The sequence below is a fragment of the Neurospora crassa genome, linkage group III (genome assembly GCF_000182925.2).
Source record: "Neurospora crassa OR74A linkage group III, whole genome shotgun sequence".
Lineage (NCBI taxonomy): Eukaryota > Fungi > Ascomycota > Sordariomycetes > Sordariales > Sordariaceae > Neurospora > Neurospora crassa.
This window is the reverse complement of record NC_026503.1, coordinates 4,449,771-4,461,725: the sequence shown is the minus strand read 5'-3', so window position 1 is coordinate 4,461,725 and position 11,955 is coordinate 4,449,771. Positions and strand designations below refer to the sequence as shown.

Below are 11,955 nucleotides of genomic sequence, written 5' to 3'. Positions count from 1 at the left end.
CTGGCGCCGGTCAAGAAGGAACGGCCCGCAAAGGTCCAGGCAGCACGGTGCCCTGTCAGCGCGCTTTGCGAGGTTGTGGTTCTTGGCAAGTGCGTGGAATGGGGACACTCCAGGATCCAAAAGGCGGGGCTAGTTCTAGTGTACACTACAGCGGGAATACGAGTGACTGCGGGATACATTTGGTAGAGGTAAGGTACGTGACATTACCTCTACATACCTCTAGGTAGTCACAGGCAGCTCTCAGATATGTGGTGCATGCTCTATGCATACATATGCCATACATATGCCTAACATATGTTCAGGATCTCATACGCTGGCGCCGGTGATGGTGTCGCTGTCGGTCATACTGATTGGGGTCTCGCTGGGATAAATCAGAGATAAGTCATGGATATATCGGTGACACATCCCGGACTGATCTCGGACTCATCCCAGACTATTCATGGACTATTCAGGGACACATCGGTGATCTAGATACATCACCCAAATGTTCTAATACCGTCCTCTAGGTCCTCTTACAGATACTACGCCGGCCATTGTTCCCCCATGGAGAAAACGCTTTTAATGGACACCAGTGTTGGCTGGCTTGGGAATGTCCATTCGAGGACGGATGCTTCCGCTGCCCGCTACAGCCTCAAGTACTGTGTACATTAACCTCAAGTTGACCCCACTCGCCGCTCACGCCTTACCATTGGTCCATTGGACAGTCTCAGGCCGACACATGTGTACACTATCGATGTGCGTGCCAACCAACAAATTGCAAATGTCGACTCATGCGTGCCCATTCTCGTCGCACCGATAAATGAACGTACCTACAGTCTCAATCTCTTCAGAAACTCTCAAAGTAACCTCTAATATTCCCACCACTCTCTACACAGCATGTATGGTTGTATGGACCCTCAGACGAATGGTCTCAAGATGATGTCACACAACAAAGCTTGGTCGTCTCTGTTCCCGAGAGACTGTACCCTGTCTCCCTGTTAAACCAGCCCCCTAAAGGGGACAGCGTACGAACCTATTCGGACCTACTACACTACACACGCAGTAGGGCTACCTAGCATGAGAGACAGGAGACTTTAGGACTTTTCAGAATTCGATTTCGGTGCTTGGCCAAGGAAGTGAGCTTTTCCAGAGTCTAATATTTGTTGGGAAAGGTGTCGCAGCAGAGAGAGATGATATGTATCGCGGACAACACCACTATTGAGACTAGGCGCGCCCCGTCAACGGGAGGCCGGCTAGCCATCCAATGAATCGTCGCGGATGCCGCCAGCAGAGTCCGCCACTGACTGGCCGACCTTCCAATCCATTCCACACTGGACCCCGGGCCTCCCTCAAGAGATCCCGCCAATTCCGAACCGGGACTCTCAAAGGACCCCTCCCTCCTAGTTCTGCTCTGCTACAAAAAAGCTTTCTCGGCTTCTTTTATCCCTCGGAGTGCCCTCCCTTCGGATTTCCATCGGTATTCCCCCCCCATATTAACCATACTTACACTATTCTCTCACCCACCCCTTTCCCGACGGAATCCAGGGCCCGTGTCCGTCCATCCGTCAATCCCTTCCCTTTCCCTCCCGGTCCCCCCTCGAATAGCCGCGGATCCACCAGACCCCGAACCCTACCCTTGGCGCTGCCGAGTTGCTGCTCGCCGTTGCAGTGTGCATAGGTTCAGACGCTCATAGGGCACGCCAACGGAGGCTACTAGACACTACCTTCGTCGCCGTCCGAGCCATCCACATTCCGAAAGAGTGACGAGAGAGAGAGAGAGAGAGAGAGAGAGAGAGACATACACACCGACGACTCGGAAAGTCAGGAGAACAAGTGGTCGGCTGGTGGTCTGGCGGACCCCGTTGGTTTCCGGCCTTCATCCTGTCCAAAGCTGACCACATCCCGCCGCCGTCTCCGCCCAGCCCCGACTCGTGTAGCCCTCACCTCATATACCTACCTACCTTAGTCATCTTGAAACAGCAAAGGCCATGTCCATGTCCGACTCTCATGAGAGCCCCAACCTCGAGGATCTTACTCCCGAGGAGGCCAACCGCATTATCCATTCCCACCGCAAAGTTCGATATGGTAAGTGGGTCTTTCTCAGTTATTCATCTCTTCCATGTCATCATCATCAGGTATTTCCCTTCCTGATTATGCATTCTCTGTCCACTTTCCGGATAACATGTAACCTCTTGTTACTCTCCATTTGAGGCTGTGTGATTGCCCCCAACCTTCCCCACGCTTCCCACCCGTTTTGGACCCCCCATCTTCCCGGGTCCGGTCCCAGCAATCCGGTTCAAAAGTCCCCTTGATGCACCTCAACTCTGGTTCTAGACACTCATATACACACACTACTGCTTTCCCTGACCCACCCACAACTTATGCTTAGTACCTTACCTTGATTCAAATTCTTACTCACATTACAAACCCCCTCCACAGGTACCGCCTGCTGGCCCTGCAGACAGAGAAAAGTAAAGTGTGACAACAAAAGTCCATGTGAAAACTGCGTCAAGCGGGAACACCCACAGCTCTGTTCCTACAAACCCAACAAGTCAGCATCCGGCAAACCGTCATCTGTTTCCACCGACCTCTCTCACTCCAAGAAGAGGCCGCACTCGCCAGATGCTCAAGAAGGCCGGAGCTTGAGCCATGAGGCCCGCGAATCAATAAGAACATACGGTGTGTCACACAGCTCCCCAATTCCATACATAGTATCTCCCCAAGGTTGGTGGTCACATCTAACCATTCTGTTAGAGCCCGAAGCCGTGGAGATCACGCGTTATGTTGGCCAGAATAGCATCCCAGCGCTTCTAAGGGAACAAACCGCAGCCGATGAACCACAGGACGTAAGCTTTATACGCCAAGACATGCGTTCCCTACTGGGGCTCGATAACTCGGCCCCCTTTCCGCTCATGTCCTCCCGCCACTTGGACAGGCTAACGTCCGATATCTCTCATGAACTGCCTTCCGACCGGGAGGTCATGAAGTGCGCAATCTTACCCTCCCTCACCTAACATCTGGAGAGAGACATAGACTCACACCCCTGTAGACTTTTCCGAACCTACAAGGAAATTCCCCAACCCTTCTGGGGCTTTGTTATCGACATTGACGACCTCGAGTCTCGGTTGATGATCTACCTTGAAGACAGAGCAAAGAACGCCAGAGCCACTACAAAGACAACAAAACCAGTCTCTGCATCATGGCTCGCCATTCTCTTCGCCGTCCTTGCGGTTGGCTCACAGTACCACGAGACCCCATACCATATCCGAACAAGAGATGCGCAAAAGTACATCCAAATTTCTTTCCACTTTCTCAGGCTGGGTAACTTTTTGTTAAGGTATGTTGGACATTTTGTACGATCAATGTCAGCTATTCGACTACTAACTCGGTCTAGGCCGAACCTGGACTCAATACAAGCCATGTTGATGACGAGCTTTGTATTACTCAATGACATGAAAGCGGAAGCTTCCTGGGCTTTGCTGGGACTTACATGTCGATTGGCACAGTCGCTTGGCCTTCACCGCCCACAGGTTCTTGACGGCCGTCAGTCGCCCGAGATTGTGAAGAGGGAAATGTCTAGGAGGAGACTTTGGTATGATCCACCATGTTTGAAACTCCTATCCCATACTAACTTTCTGCCCTCAGGTGGACTTGCCTCTGGCACGATACGCTCACTTCGTTATCATTTGACCGATCACCAATGACCAACATCGCTTGTTGTCCTATCCCCCTTTCACCGACTGCCGAGACAGACGGGTGGTCTTATCTCGAAGCAATGTACCATCTAAATCAAATCATATCGCAGCGCCTAAACCCTGATGCAACTGCCACCGCCTCCTACAACCAAATCCTGACCAACTGCGCGGACGTGGAAAGCATACGAGATAAACTCTTTGTACAACTCCGGACCAAAGACGCCTGCAAATCCGCCATGGACCGCCTGCAGCACTACGCCATCAGACTGCACACCTCCTTCATCGTCTCCGTCTGCTGCCGGCCCGCCCTCCAGCGCGAAAACAACCAGCTCGAAAAGTCCCAGAAAAAGTACCTGGCCGACAAATGCAAGGAGAACCTGACGGAAACAGTCCGCATGTTCCTCGCCATGCACCAGCTCTCGGTGATCCCCACGCGCTCCTGGGCCTTTACTTATCACGGCCTGTCGTCGGCCGTTCTGCTGGGGATCCTCGGCGAGACCAAAGCCGACCCCGAAGTACGCCAGCTTCAAGGCGATTTGATTTCGGCCCTGTCCGCCACAGCGGCTAAAGAACAAACGTCGCCGCAGCCGCACATCCCGAGGTCGGATCACGACATTGAGCTCTCGGGCCCGCTGTCGCGCGCGTTGACGGCGCTCAAAAATATCTACGACCATGGATCGGTCGTGGGTCCGGCGGGGATTAAGCGCGAGGCAAGCATTTCCGGCCCGGCGTCGGGATTGAGGACGCCGTTGCAGATCAGCCAGCTTGCGGGGCTACCTCCTAATGGGTATCCGTTATATGGTCTTGGGCAAGAACAGCAGGGAAGAGGAGGAGGAGGAGGAGCAGGAGGAGGGGGGGTTCAGCAGCAGCTGGGAGCGACGGGACCGTTGGATCCGCATCAGAGTGCAGCGTTGGCGATGGCGGAGATGCAGCAGCAGAATGGGGGGCAGTCTCAGTTGGGGGGGACGGGGGCGGAGTATCAGGGAGGGTATGTCTTTCCTTCTATCGCGGATCTGGCTGGTGTTGTGGAAGTGATGCTAACAAGGTGATTACCTAGGGTACCGTACAACATGCCACCACTCCAACAACCGGGTGCCGCTGCCGGCGCCGGTTCGGGCCCTGGTGGAGGTGTAATGCCGCAGGATATGTCGCAGTTTGATCCGGCTACTTATATGTCGCCGATGGATCTTTACGACTCGATCTTTTGGGGTTAGTTCTTTTTCTTTTCTCTGCCCTTTTCTTCCCTCGCCTTTCCTGCCTGGGTTTCGCAGGCTGACATAAAGCGATGCTGTGTTTAGAATCCCCCGACCCCTTCAACACCGGCGTAGACACGATGAATTTTGACTTTTTAGCCCACCCACCACCTGGCCAACCACCTCAGCAGCAGTTTTATTTTTGATGATTCAAGGTCTCGGTTTCCGGGTGAGCATCATCGGCTTGGGTTCTTCCATTTCTATCACTGTCGTGGAGAAATTTCAAAAGGATAGCAAAAAATGAAAAGGGGGAATTTGTCCCCTACCGTTACCAGGCATAGTGTTGTAATCTACCCAGGAATTTCGTCGTCATATCAAAAATTTATGGACTGTCTATGCTGGAACTTGCAATGTCTCAACACACCGAAGGACGTGACTCGGAGATGGAACGGGATCGGAGCGAGGAACGGGGGGGGGTTGAACGGTGGTTGCTTGGCAAAGCTTAAATCTTTTGAATGGGTGGGTGGAGTCAAGCGAAGTGGAGCTACCGGTCTTTTTGGATTTCAACGTTCTGTTGTCGATGTCTCTGTTTGGGTATAGGTACTGTATGCAGTTACATGCCGCTCAGTTTCGAAGTTGAGGAGGGATGTCCTGCCGTCTGTTGGAGGCTTAAGTAATGGATACATTTTGTAGACAGTGTTAACCATGCTCCTGATGTCGAATCTGAGGGTTCATTGTCGTCCGGGTGTGTTTGGTGTTTTGCGAGGGTTAGGGTTTTTCACTAGTCCGGACTCGCCCGCCTACCGCTGACCGAGCGAGCTCGTTGCTCACTGCTGTAGGACCCCACTCTGTACCTCGTTCAACAAACCTAACCGCTGAAACATCAACACCAACACCAACAGCAGCTTTTTCGTCGTGTATACTAACCATGTTGACAACATTCTTCTTAAAGGGCGAACCTCACGATATTGGATTGTTCGTCACGTAAAATTTTCCTGCCCGTTTTTTTCTTTCATCCTTCCTGCCCATGCGCGCGCCTTGTACCCCGCCTGCCCGCTCCTGCTACATACTACGTCGCGATAGCTTCTCTTCTCAATTCCATGGAAGTCCAGGCCCATTCAACACCACGATACCTAAGGTATCTACATACCGCGGCATCACACCTAGAACTGGAAAACTTCTTCACGCTAATTGTCAAGATGTCACATGTGACACGGGACAAGAACCTTGGTTCAATCAGGGGATGAAGGTATAGCTACTGGCTGCCAGATCAGGAAGCTGAGATTCTGGCAATTGAACCAGTCAAACAAGACGATGGATCGATCTACATGTGTTGCGCGCAAACACATGGGGAAGATGGCGCCTTTGAATTTTTCTTCACAAGAGCTTTGTGCAGTTTCCTGGGGCCGACCGTGACCCCTGCCGAATGGCTGTCGAACTGTCGATAGACTCATGCCATGCTCGTTGCAACCTTCTCGATCTTGCCAAGCAATACTACGCCAATCCAAGTTTGTCTGTGATCTTTGGCTGCCGCTTGACCTTGGGTTGTTAGCCAACACCAAGAAAAAAAACATGAGATCGTATAATGCAGTTTGGCCAAGAGCATAAATGGGATCAACAACCTTCCGGATTAGGTTATGCCGCGATGCACAACGGAGGGACCTGATGCAACCAACGTGCCGATCGGAAGGTACCAATCCAAGCAATCGTCCCCGACTTGCCCTTCCCGGTTGACGGGTGCCAGACACCGCTCATCGAAGCTTGAAAGTATCAAGGGTATCCGCGGGACAACCGACAAACGAAAACTGGTCGTCTCCCGGTCGATACTAGTATGAGACGAACCGCGATACGGAACCGCTACCGAGTTCTCATGCAAATCACCCTTCGAAAATGCGTCTATCCAGATGCCGAACATGGATAGAGGCCGGTTACTTGGCCCATCAAAACACCTTCCCCTTCGAGCTTGACCTCGATATCGACTACTACCTACCCCAAATATCCACCATGTCACCTACTCTACCTAGGTAGCTCAACCTCACGATGCTGATGCTGATCCAGACCTTCCACCGACCGGCGCCCCAGCTTTACACGCACAACGGGCAACTAGTATAAGATGGCCCATGGCCCATTGACCGCCATCATGATTCTGAGGGAGAAGGCAGTGACGGGGAAAATAGCATCTCGAAGCCCACCACCACCACCACCACCATGAAGTATCTTTCCATCCTCACCGCCCTCTTGGGCCTTGCCTCCGCCACCGCCATCCGCTCCGAAGCCCGGCCCAAGCGGACTGCCTACGATGGCTACAAGGTCCTCCGTGTCGCCGCCGGTGATGACGCCGACAAGCTGAACAAGATCATCGCCGACCTCGAGCTCGAGACCTGGAAGGGTGTGGCCAAGGTTGGCGGTCACGCCGACGTGGTCATCCCGCCCTCCAAGCTCGCCGCCTTCAACGCCCAGGCCGAGGGCTTCGAGACCCTCACCATGCACGAGGACCTCGGCGTCTCCATCGCCAACGAGTCTGGTTTCCAGGCCTACGCCGGCACGGCTGACCAGACCTGGTTCAACACGTACCACGCCTATGCCGACCACTTGACCTTCCTCAGGGATCTCGTGGCTGCCCACCCCAACCAGTCCGAGATCGTCACCTCTGGCACTTCGGTCAACGGCAACGCCATCACTGGTATCCGTTTCTGGGGTAGCGCCGGCAAGGGCGTCAAGCCCGCCATTGTGTTCCACGGTACCGTGCATGCGCGCGAGTGGATCACTACCATGGTATGTCAAATCTTTCCAGACGTTCCTTGGACAAAATCAACTAACAAAATCTCCAGGTCGCCGAGTACCAAGCCTATTACCTCCTGACCAACTACGGCTCCGACGCCACCGTCAAGTCCTTCGTCGACAAGTACGAGTTCTACATCTTCCCCGTCGTCAACCCGGACGGCTTCATCTACACCCAGACCAGCAACCGTCTCTGGCGCAAGAACCGCCAGTCCAACTCGGGCTCCTCGTGCGTCGGCCGCGACATCAACCGCAACTGGCCCGCCCACTGGTCCACGTCCGGCGGCGCCTCCACCAACCCGTGCGACGAGGCCTACAAGGGCGCCAAGCAGGGCGACGCGCCCGAGACGACGGCGCTCGCTGCGTTCTTGAACAAGGTCAAGGCCGCGCAAGGTCTCAAGTTGTTTATTGACTGGCACTCGTACTCGCAGCTTTTCATGTCTCGTATGTTTTTCCCCTTTTTTCTTCTTTTTTTTTACTTTCTTTCCCCCACTAATACTAACACACCGCACAGCCTACGGCTACACCTGCTCCTCCGTCCCCGCCAAAAACTCCGAGTACCAATCCCTCGCCCGCGGCGCCGTGGCCGCCATCAAGTCCGTCTACGGCACCACCTTCAACTACGGACCCATCTGCACCACCGTCTACAAGGCCACGGGCAACTCGGTCGACTACGCGTTCGATGTCAGCGGCGCCGAGTACGCGTTTACGTTGGAGTTGAGGGATACAGGCGCCAATGGATTCATCCTGCCTGCGTCGCAGATTTTGCCGAGTGGCGTGGAGGCGTGGGCGGGAGTCAAGTATTTGTTGGCCAATATGAAGTGAGGGGACCAAAAATGGAAAGGGAGAGGAAGAATGTGGTGAGAGAGAAAAAGAGAGAGAGAGAGAGAGAGAGAGCCAAGGGGATGGGTTGGGAGGGGTTAGGACTGGTGTTGATATATATTGGCATTGGACATATACTTACCTACCTACCTACCTACCTGCCGTACTCTGTGCATATACACCGCACACCTGAGGCTTTCACTCATCTCACTTTCACTCTTGAAAGCAAATTAGCAATACTCGCTGCCTTGTAACGTTGCTGAAATGTTCTTGTTGTCTTTTGGTTTACGGTTTTGGTCTAGATGCAACATATTACTTGTAGGCTACAGAGATATCTTTGTGCTGTACGTCTGTCGTGGTGTGATAAATCACGAATTCATGAAGTCGATAGTTAGGTAAGAATGTGCTCTAACAGGTTGGGAGGTTCTTTAATATGAATACCTATGTACGCAGTGCATAGTTACTAAATTCAACTCGACTCAACTCAATGCCAACGACACCAGACATTAACAGATTAATTAGACTCACACATCGTCCTCAACCACTTTCTCTTTTTTTTTTCGTTTACCAAAAACACTAACGGGACTTTCATACTTTAGTACGACTGCTTCTTATAGTGGGTGTTTATTTCTTTTAGCCTCCCACTGGTTTTGTTGGTGATCCTGACTTACATTATGGTAGTTCTCCCAAATTGAGATAGGATCGATGGTGACAACGGACTGAATGATATGATTCCTACGCCGCTACCTGCATGGCGTCCTTATTCACAACAAAATAGGGGAAACAGAGCGTTCATCAAGAAAAGCAATTAGATAGGTATTAACATATTCAGTCATCCATACTTCTTGCCTTGACAAAATCAAGACCCAACAACCTCCAAACCAACAGCCGGGCAATTCAACCCCCCATACCCAACATCAATAATATCCCTACCCAAACTCAACTGCAACCCACACCCAACCCACCCCGACCCAACCGCATCATTCGTAGAATTACCAACACCACAACTCAACCCCTCATCCCCCTTCGTACACTCCAAAGCTTTGTAATCCTCCGAATATACTTTTAATATTTCCTGCCTCAACATCCACACCGGTCCCTCACCTCTTATTCCCTTTCTACCCACCCCATCACCATCACCATCACCATCACCATCACCACTCCCAGTTCCGTTTCCGGAACCAGTATCAGCAACATCAAAACCAACAGCAGCAATCCTCGGCCTTCCTCTCTCATCGGTATACCCCACAGCACACAAATGTCCAGTCTTCTCTACACTAAACGAGCTTGCTTGGGATTGACTGCTAGTGAAGAGCAACCCGTTTCCAACCAAGTGAACAAACCACTTGTCGAAAGTACCGCCAGGTTGAGACACGCGAAGCAAGAAAGGGGTGGAGGTTTCGCTGCAGGTTAGGTCTAGGTCTTCCGTGGCTGGTGGTTTGGATGATGGTGTAGTGGCTGAAGCTCTGGAAGTGGGAGTTGAGGTTGAGGTTGAGGTTGAGGTGTTGTCATAGCCGGCGTTAGTAAGTAATTTTCCTGTGCCGGTGCCGGTGCCTTGAATTGTGGAAATCGTGGGTGCGGTTCCGTTGGACCAGATGGCTGTGGTGTTTATGAGGAAGGGGAGGCGGGCGATGGTTGTCGTCGTTGTTGTTGTCGTTGGGGATGTGAGTGGATTGGTTGTTAGGAGGACCCCCGTTCCGGGATCTAGGGGTAGAAAGCTTGTTGATGTGCCATTGTACCATGAGGCTCTATCACCAGTAGTGTTCTTGTAAATTGGAAACTTGACACTCGCGGTTGTCTTGGCCACTCCAGTGCTAGTACTTGCCAGTAATGAGCTGGTAGGTGTCCTGTTATACCAGGACACTGTGCTGTTTATGGGAATTGGGTACTTGGCACTCGTTGGGGCATTGAGCTGAGTGGAGGAAGTCGTGATGTTCGCAGGTGCTGTTGCGAGAGCTGCCGTAGAGTTGGTGTAAGGAGCCGCCGCAGTTTCTCCAGCTGGATAACTGCGGGTCGACGTTGTGTTCACCCATAATAGCTCCTTTTTTGTCGTAGGTATTGCAATGGTCACCACATGTACGGTCGATTTGGTGGCCGAAGGTGCTGACGAACTGATAACGCTTGTCGACCCTGAATCACTGTTTGCTTCTATGGAGGAGGCCACTCGGCTCGTGAACAAAGTTGTAGGACGTAAAGGGCTGCCACTTCCACTCTTCCTTCCCGGGTATATGGTGCTCGTAACTGTTCCTGTTCCTGTCCCATTCTTCCTTGCTGGAATCGTGCTGTTGGCGAAGAAAGGCGGCAGGGTCACGTTCGCAATCGTCTTGATGGCAGTAACTGTCTTCGTGGTGACTGGCCGAGCAGCAGCCCTGGTGATTTGAGAAAGTCTCAAACAAGAGCATGCTGAGTAGTAATCGGCTTCTGAGGCACAATTCTTCGCATAGTAAGGTAGTGTCGCCAAAGTTGAACTTGTAGTCACCCGCCGCTCCTGGAGAGCCTGTACGTGTGAGAAGCCCGGCCTTTCCCCGTTGAGGGCATCGTAGTCAACTTTTGTCAGCTTATGGTTTCCATTGTTTTCGGTCTCCGAAGCGGTCGAACTCGTTGACCCTGTCTTTGTGATAACAGTCGCCGAGCGATGTAGTGTAAGAGTCGCAACCCTCTTTGTGCTGGTCACCGTCGTCGTGGCCGTTCTCCTGCTGGATGTTCCTGTGGGAGCAGTTTGCGCAAGGAAAGACAGACAGTCCGCCGTGACATTTCTGCCAGTTGGCGCATACTGTATGGCTGTACAACAAACAATGTGTCAGTGGTCAAAGTGTTCAAGCAAAACGATGGGACTTCGAGTTGGAAACATGGCGATAAGATAGGACAACAAGACGGTTACGTCAACAACATCCGCTAGCAGCTGGCTACAGGGCAAACATACCGCTAAGACAGCTGTCATTCAAACACTGCGCAGCGAGAGCTTGGGCCAGGCATAGCGCTAACACAACGAGCCAGCAAATGCTCCTTCTTGTCGGCATTGCAGGCGCCATGTCTTCTTGCTCTTTACATCAATGGACTCGAAAAAGGACAACACAAGTCGCCTCTACAATTGGGCCCTCAACATTTTTCGACATCTCGCTGGTTATCAGTCATTTCACATCATGTTTCTCTTTCACTTTTGGCCTTGGATTTGGCATTCACATTAACAAGCGCGGAAATCAGGTTATGAGGTGGTAGCGAACCGTTGTTGGTATTCGCAATGCCCCTGTTGACATCTTAACATGGCATCTTATACCTCACGGTTCCCAATGGAGAACTGACTTGCAAGCAGGGATTGAACCCTTTCTCCTCAATTTCTAGGATACAAAGCAATATTATAATGCGGTTGACATTGACGTCTTGGTGAACTGGAGCACACACAGCTCTACCAGTCCTGCAGATGAAGAGAGGGATCACCCGTGATATTGGGTACAGCCCAGACGTGATGGGTTCGGCATATAGTT

General features: G+C 52.1%; 3 protein-coding genes across 3 annotated transcripts; 2 read left to right on the top strand and 1 right to left on the bottom strand.

Moving 5' to 3' along the window:
* Window positions 1-1,412: 1,412 nt before the first annotated feature.
* sah-3 (short aerial hyphae-3) lies at window positions 1,413-5,343 on the top strand. Its single transcript, XM_953955.3, has 8 exons — window positions 1,413-2,064; window positions 2,419-2,658; window positions 2,734-2,965; window positions 3,029-3,316; window positions 3,374-3,571; window positions 3,625-4,662; window positions 4,732-4,883; window positions 4,973-5,343. The coding sequence occupies exons 1-8, from the start codon at window positions 1,968-1,970 to the stop codon at window positions 5,071-5,073; spliced, it is 2,346 nt and encodes a 781-aa protein (XP_959048.3). The 5' UTR covers window positions 1,413-1,967; the 3' UTR covers window positions 5,074-5,343.
* A 456-nt stretch (window positions 5,344-5,799) lies between these two features.
* Window positions 5,800-8,779, top strand: NCU07536 (carboxypeptidase A1). Its single transcript, XM_953956.2, has 3 exons — window positions 5,800-7,642; window positions 7,699-8,092; window positions 8,163-8,779. Exons 1-3 carry the CDS (start codon window positions 7,076-7,078, stop codon window positions 8,471-8,473), a joined length of 1,272 nt encoding a protein of 423 aa, XP_959049.1. The 5' UTR covers window positions 5,800-7,075; the 3' UTR covers window positions 8,474-8,779.
* Window positions 8,780-9,266: 487 nt separating this feature from the next.
* On the bottom strand, window positions 9,267-11,502 carry NCU07537 (hypothetical protein; the record flags this gene model as incomplete). Its single annotated transcript, XM_953957.2, has 2 exons — window positions 9,267-11,251; window positions 11,394-11,502. 2 exons carry the CDS (start codon window positions 11,500-11,502, stop codon window positions 9,330-9,332), a joined length of 2,031 nt encoding a protein of 676 aa, XP_959050.1. The 3' UTR covers window positions 9,267-9,329.
* Window positions 11,503-11,955: the final 453 nt, after the last annotated feature.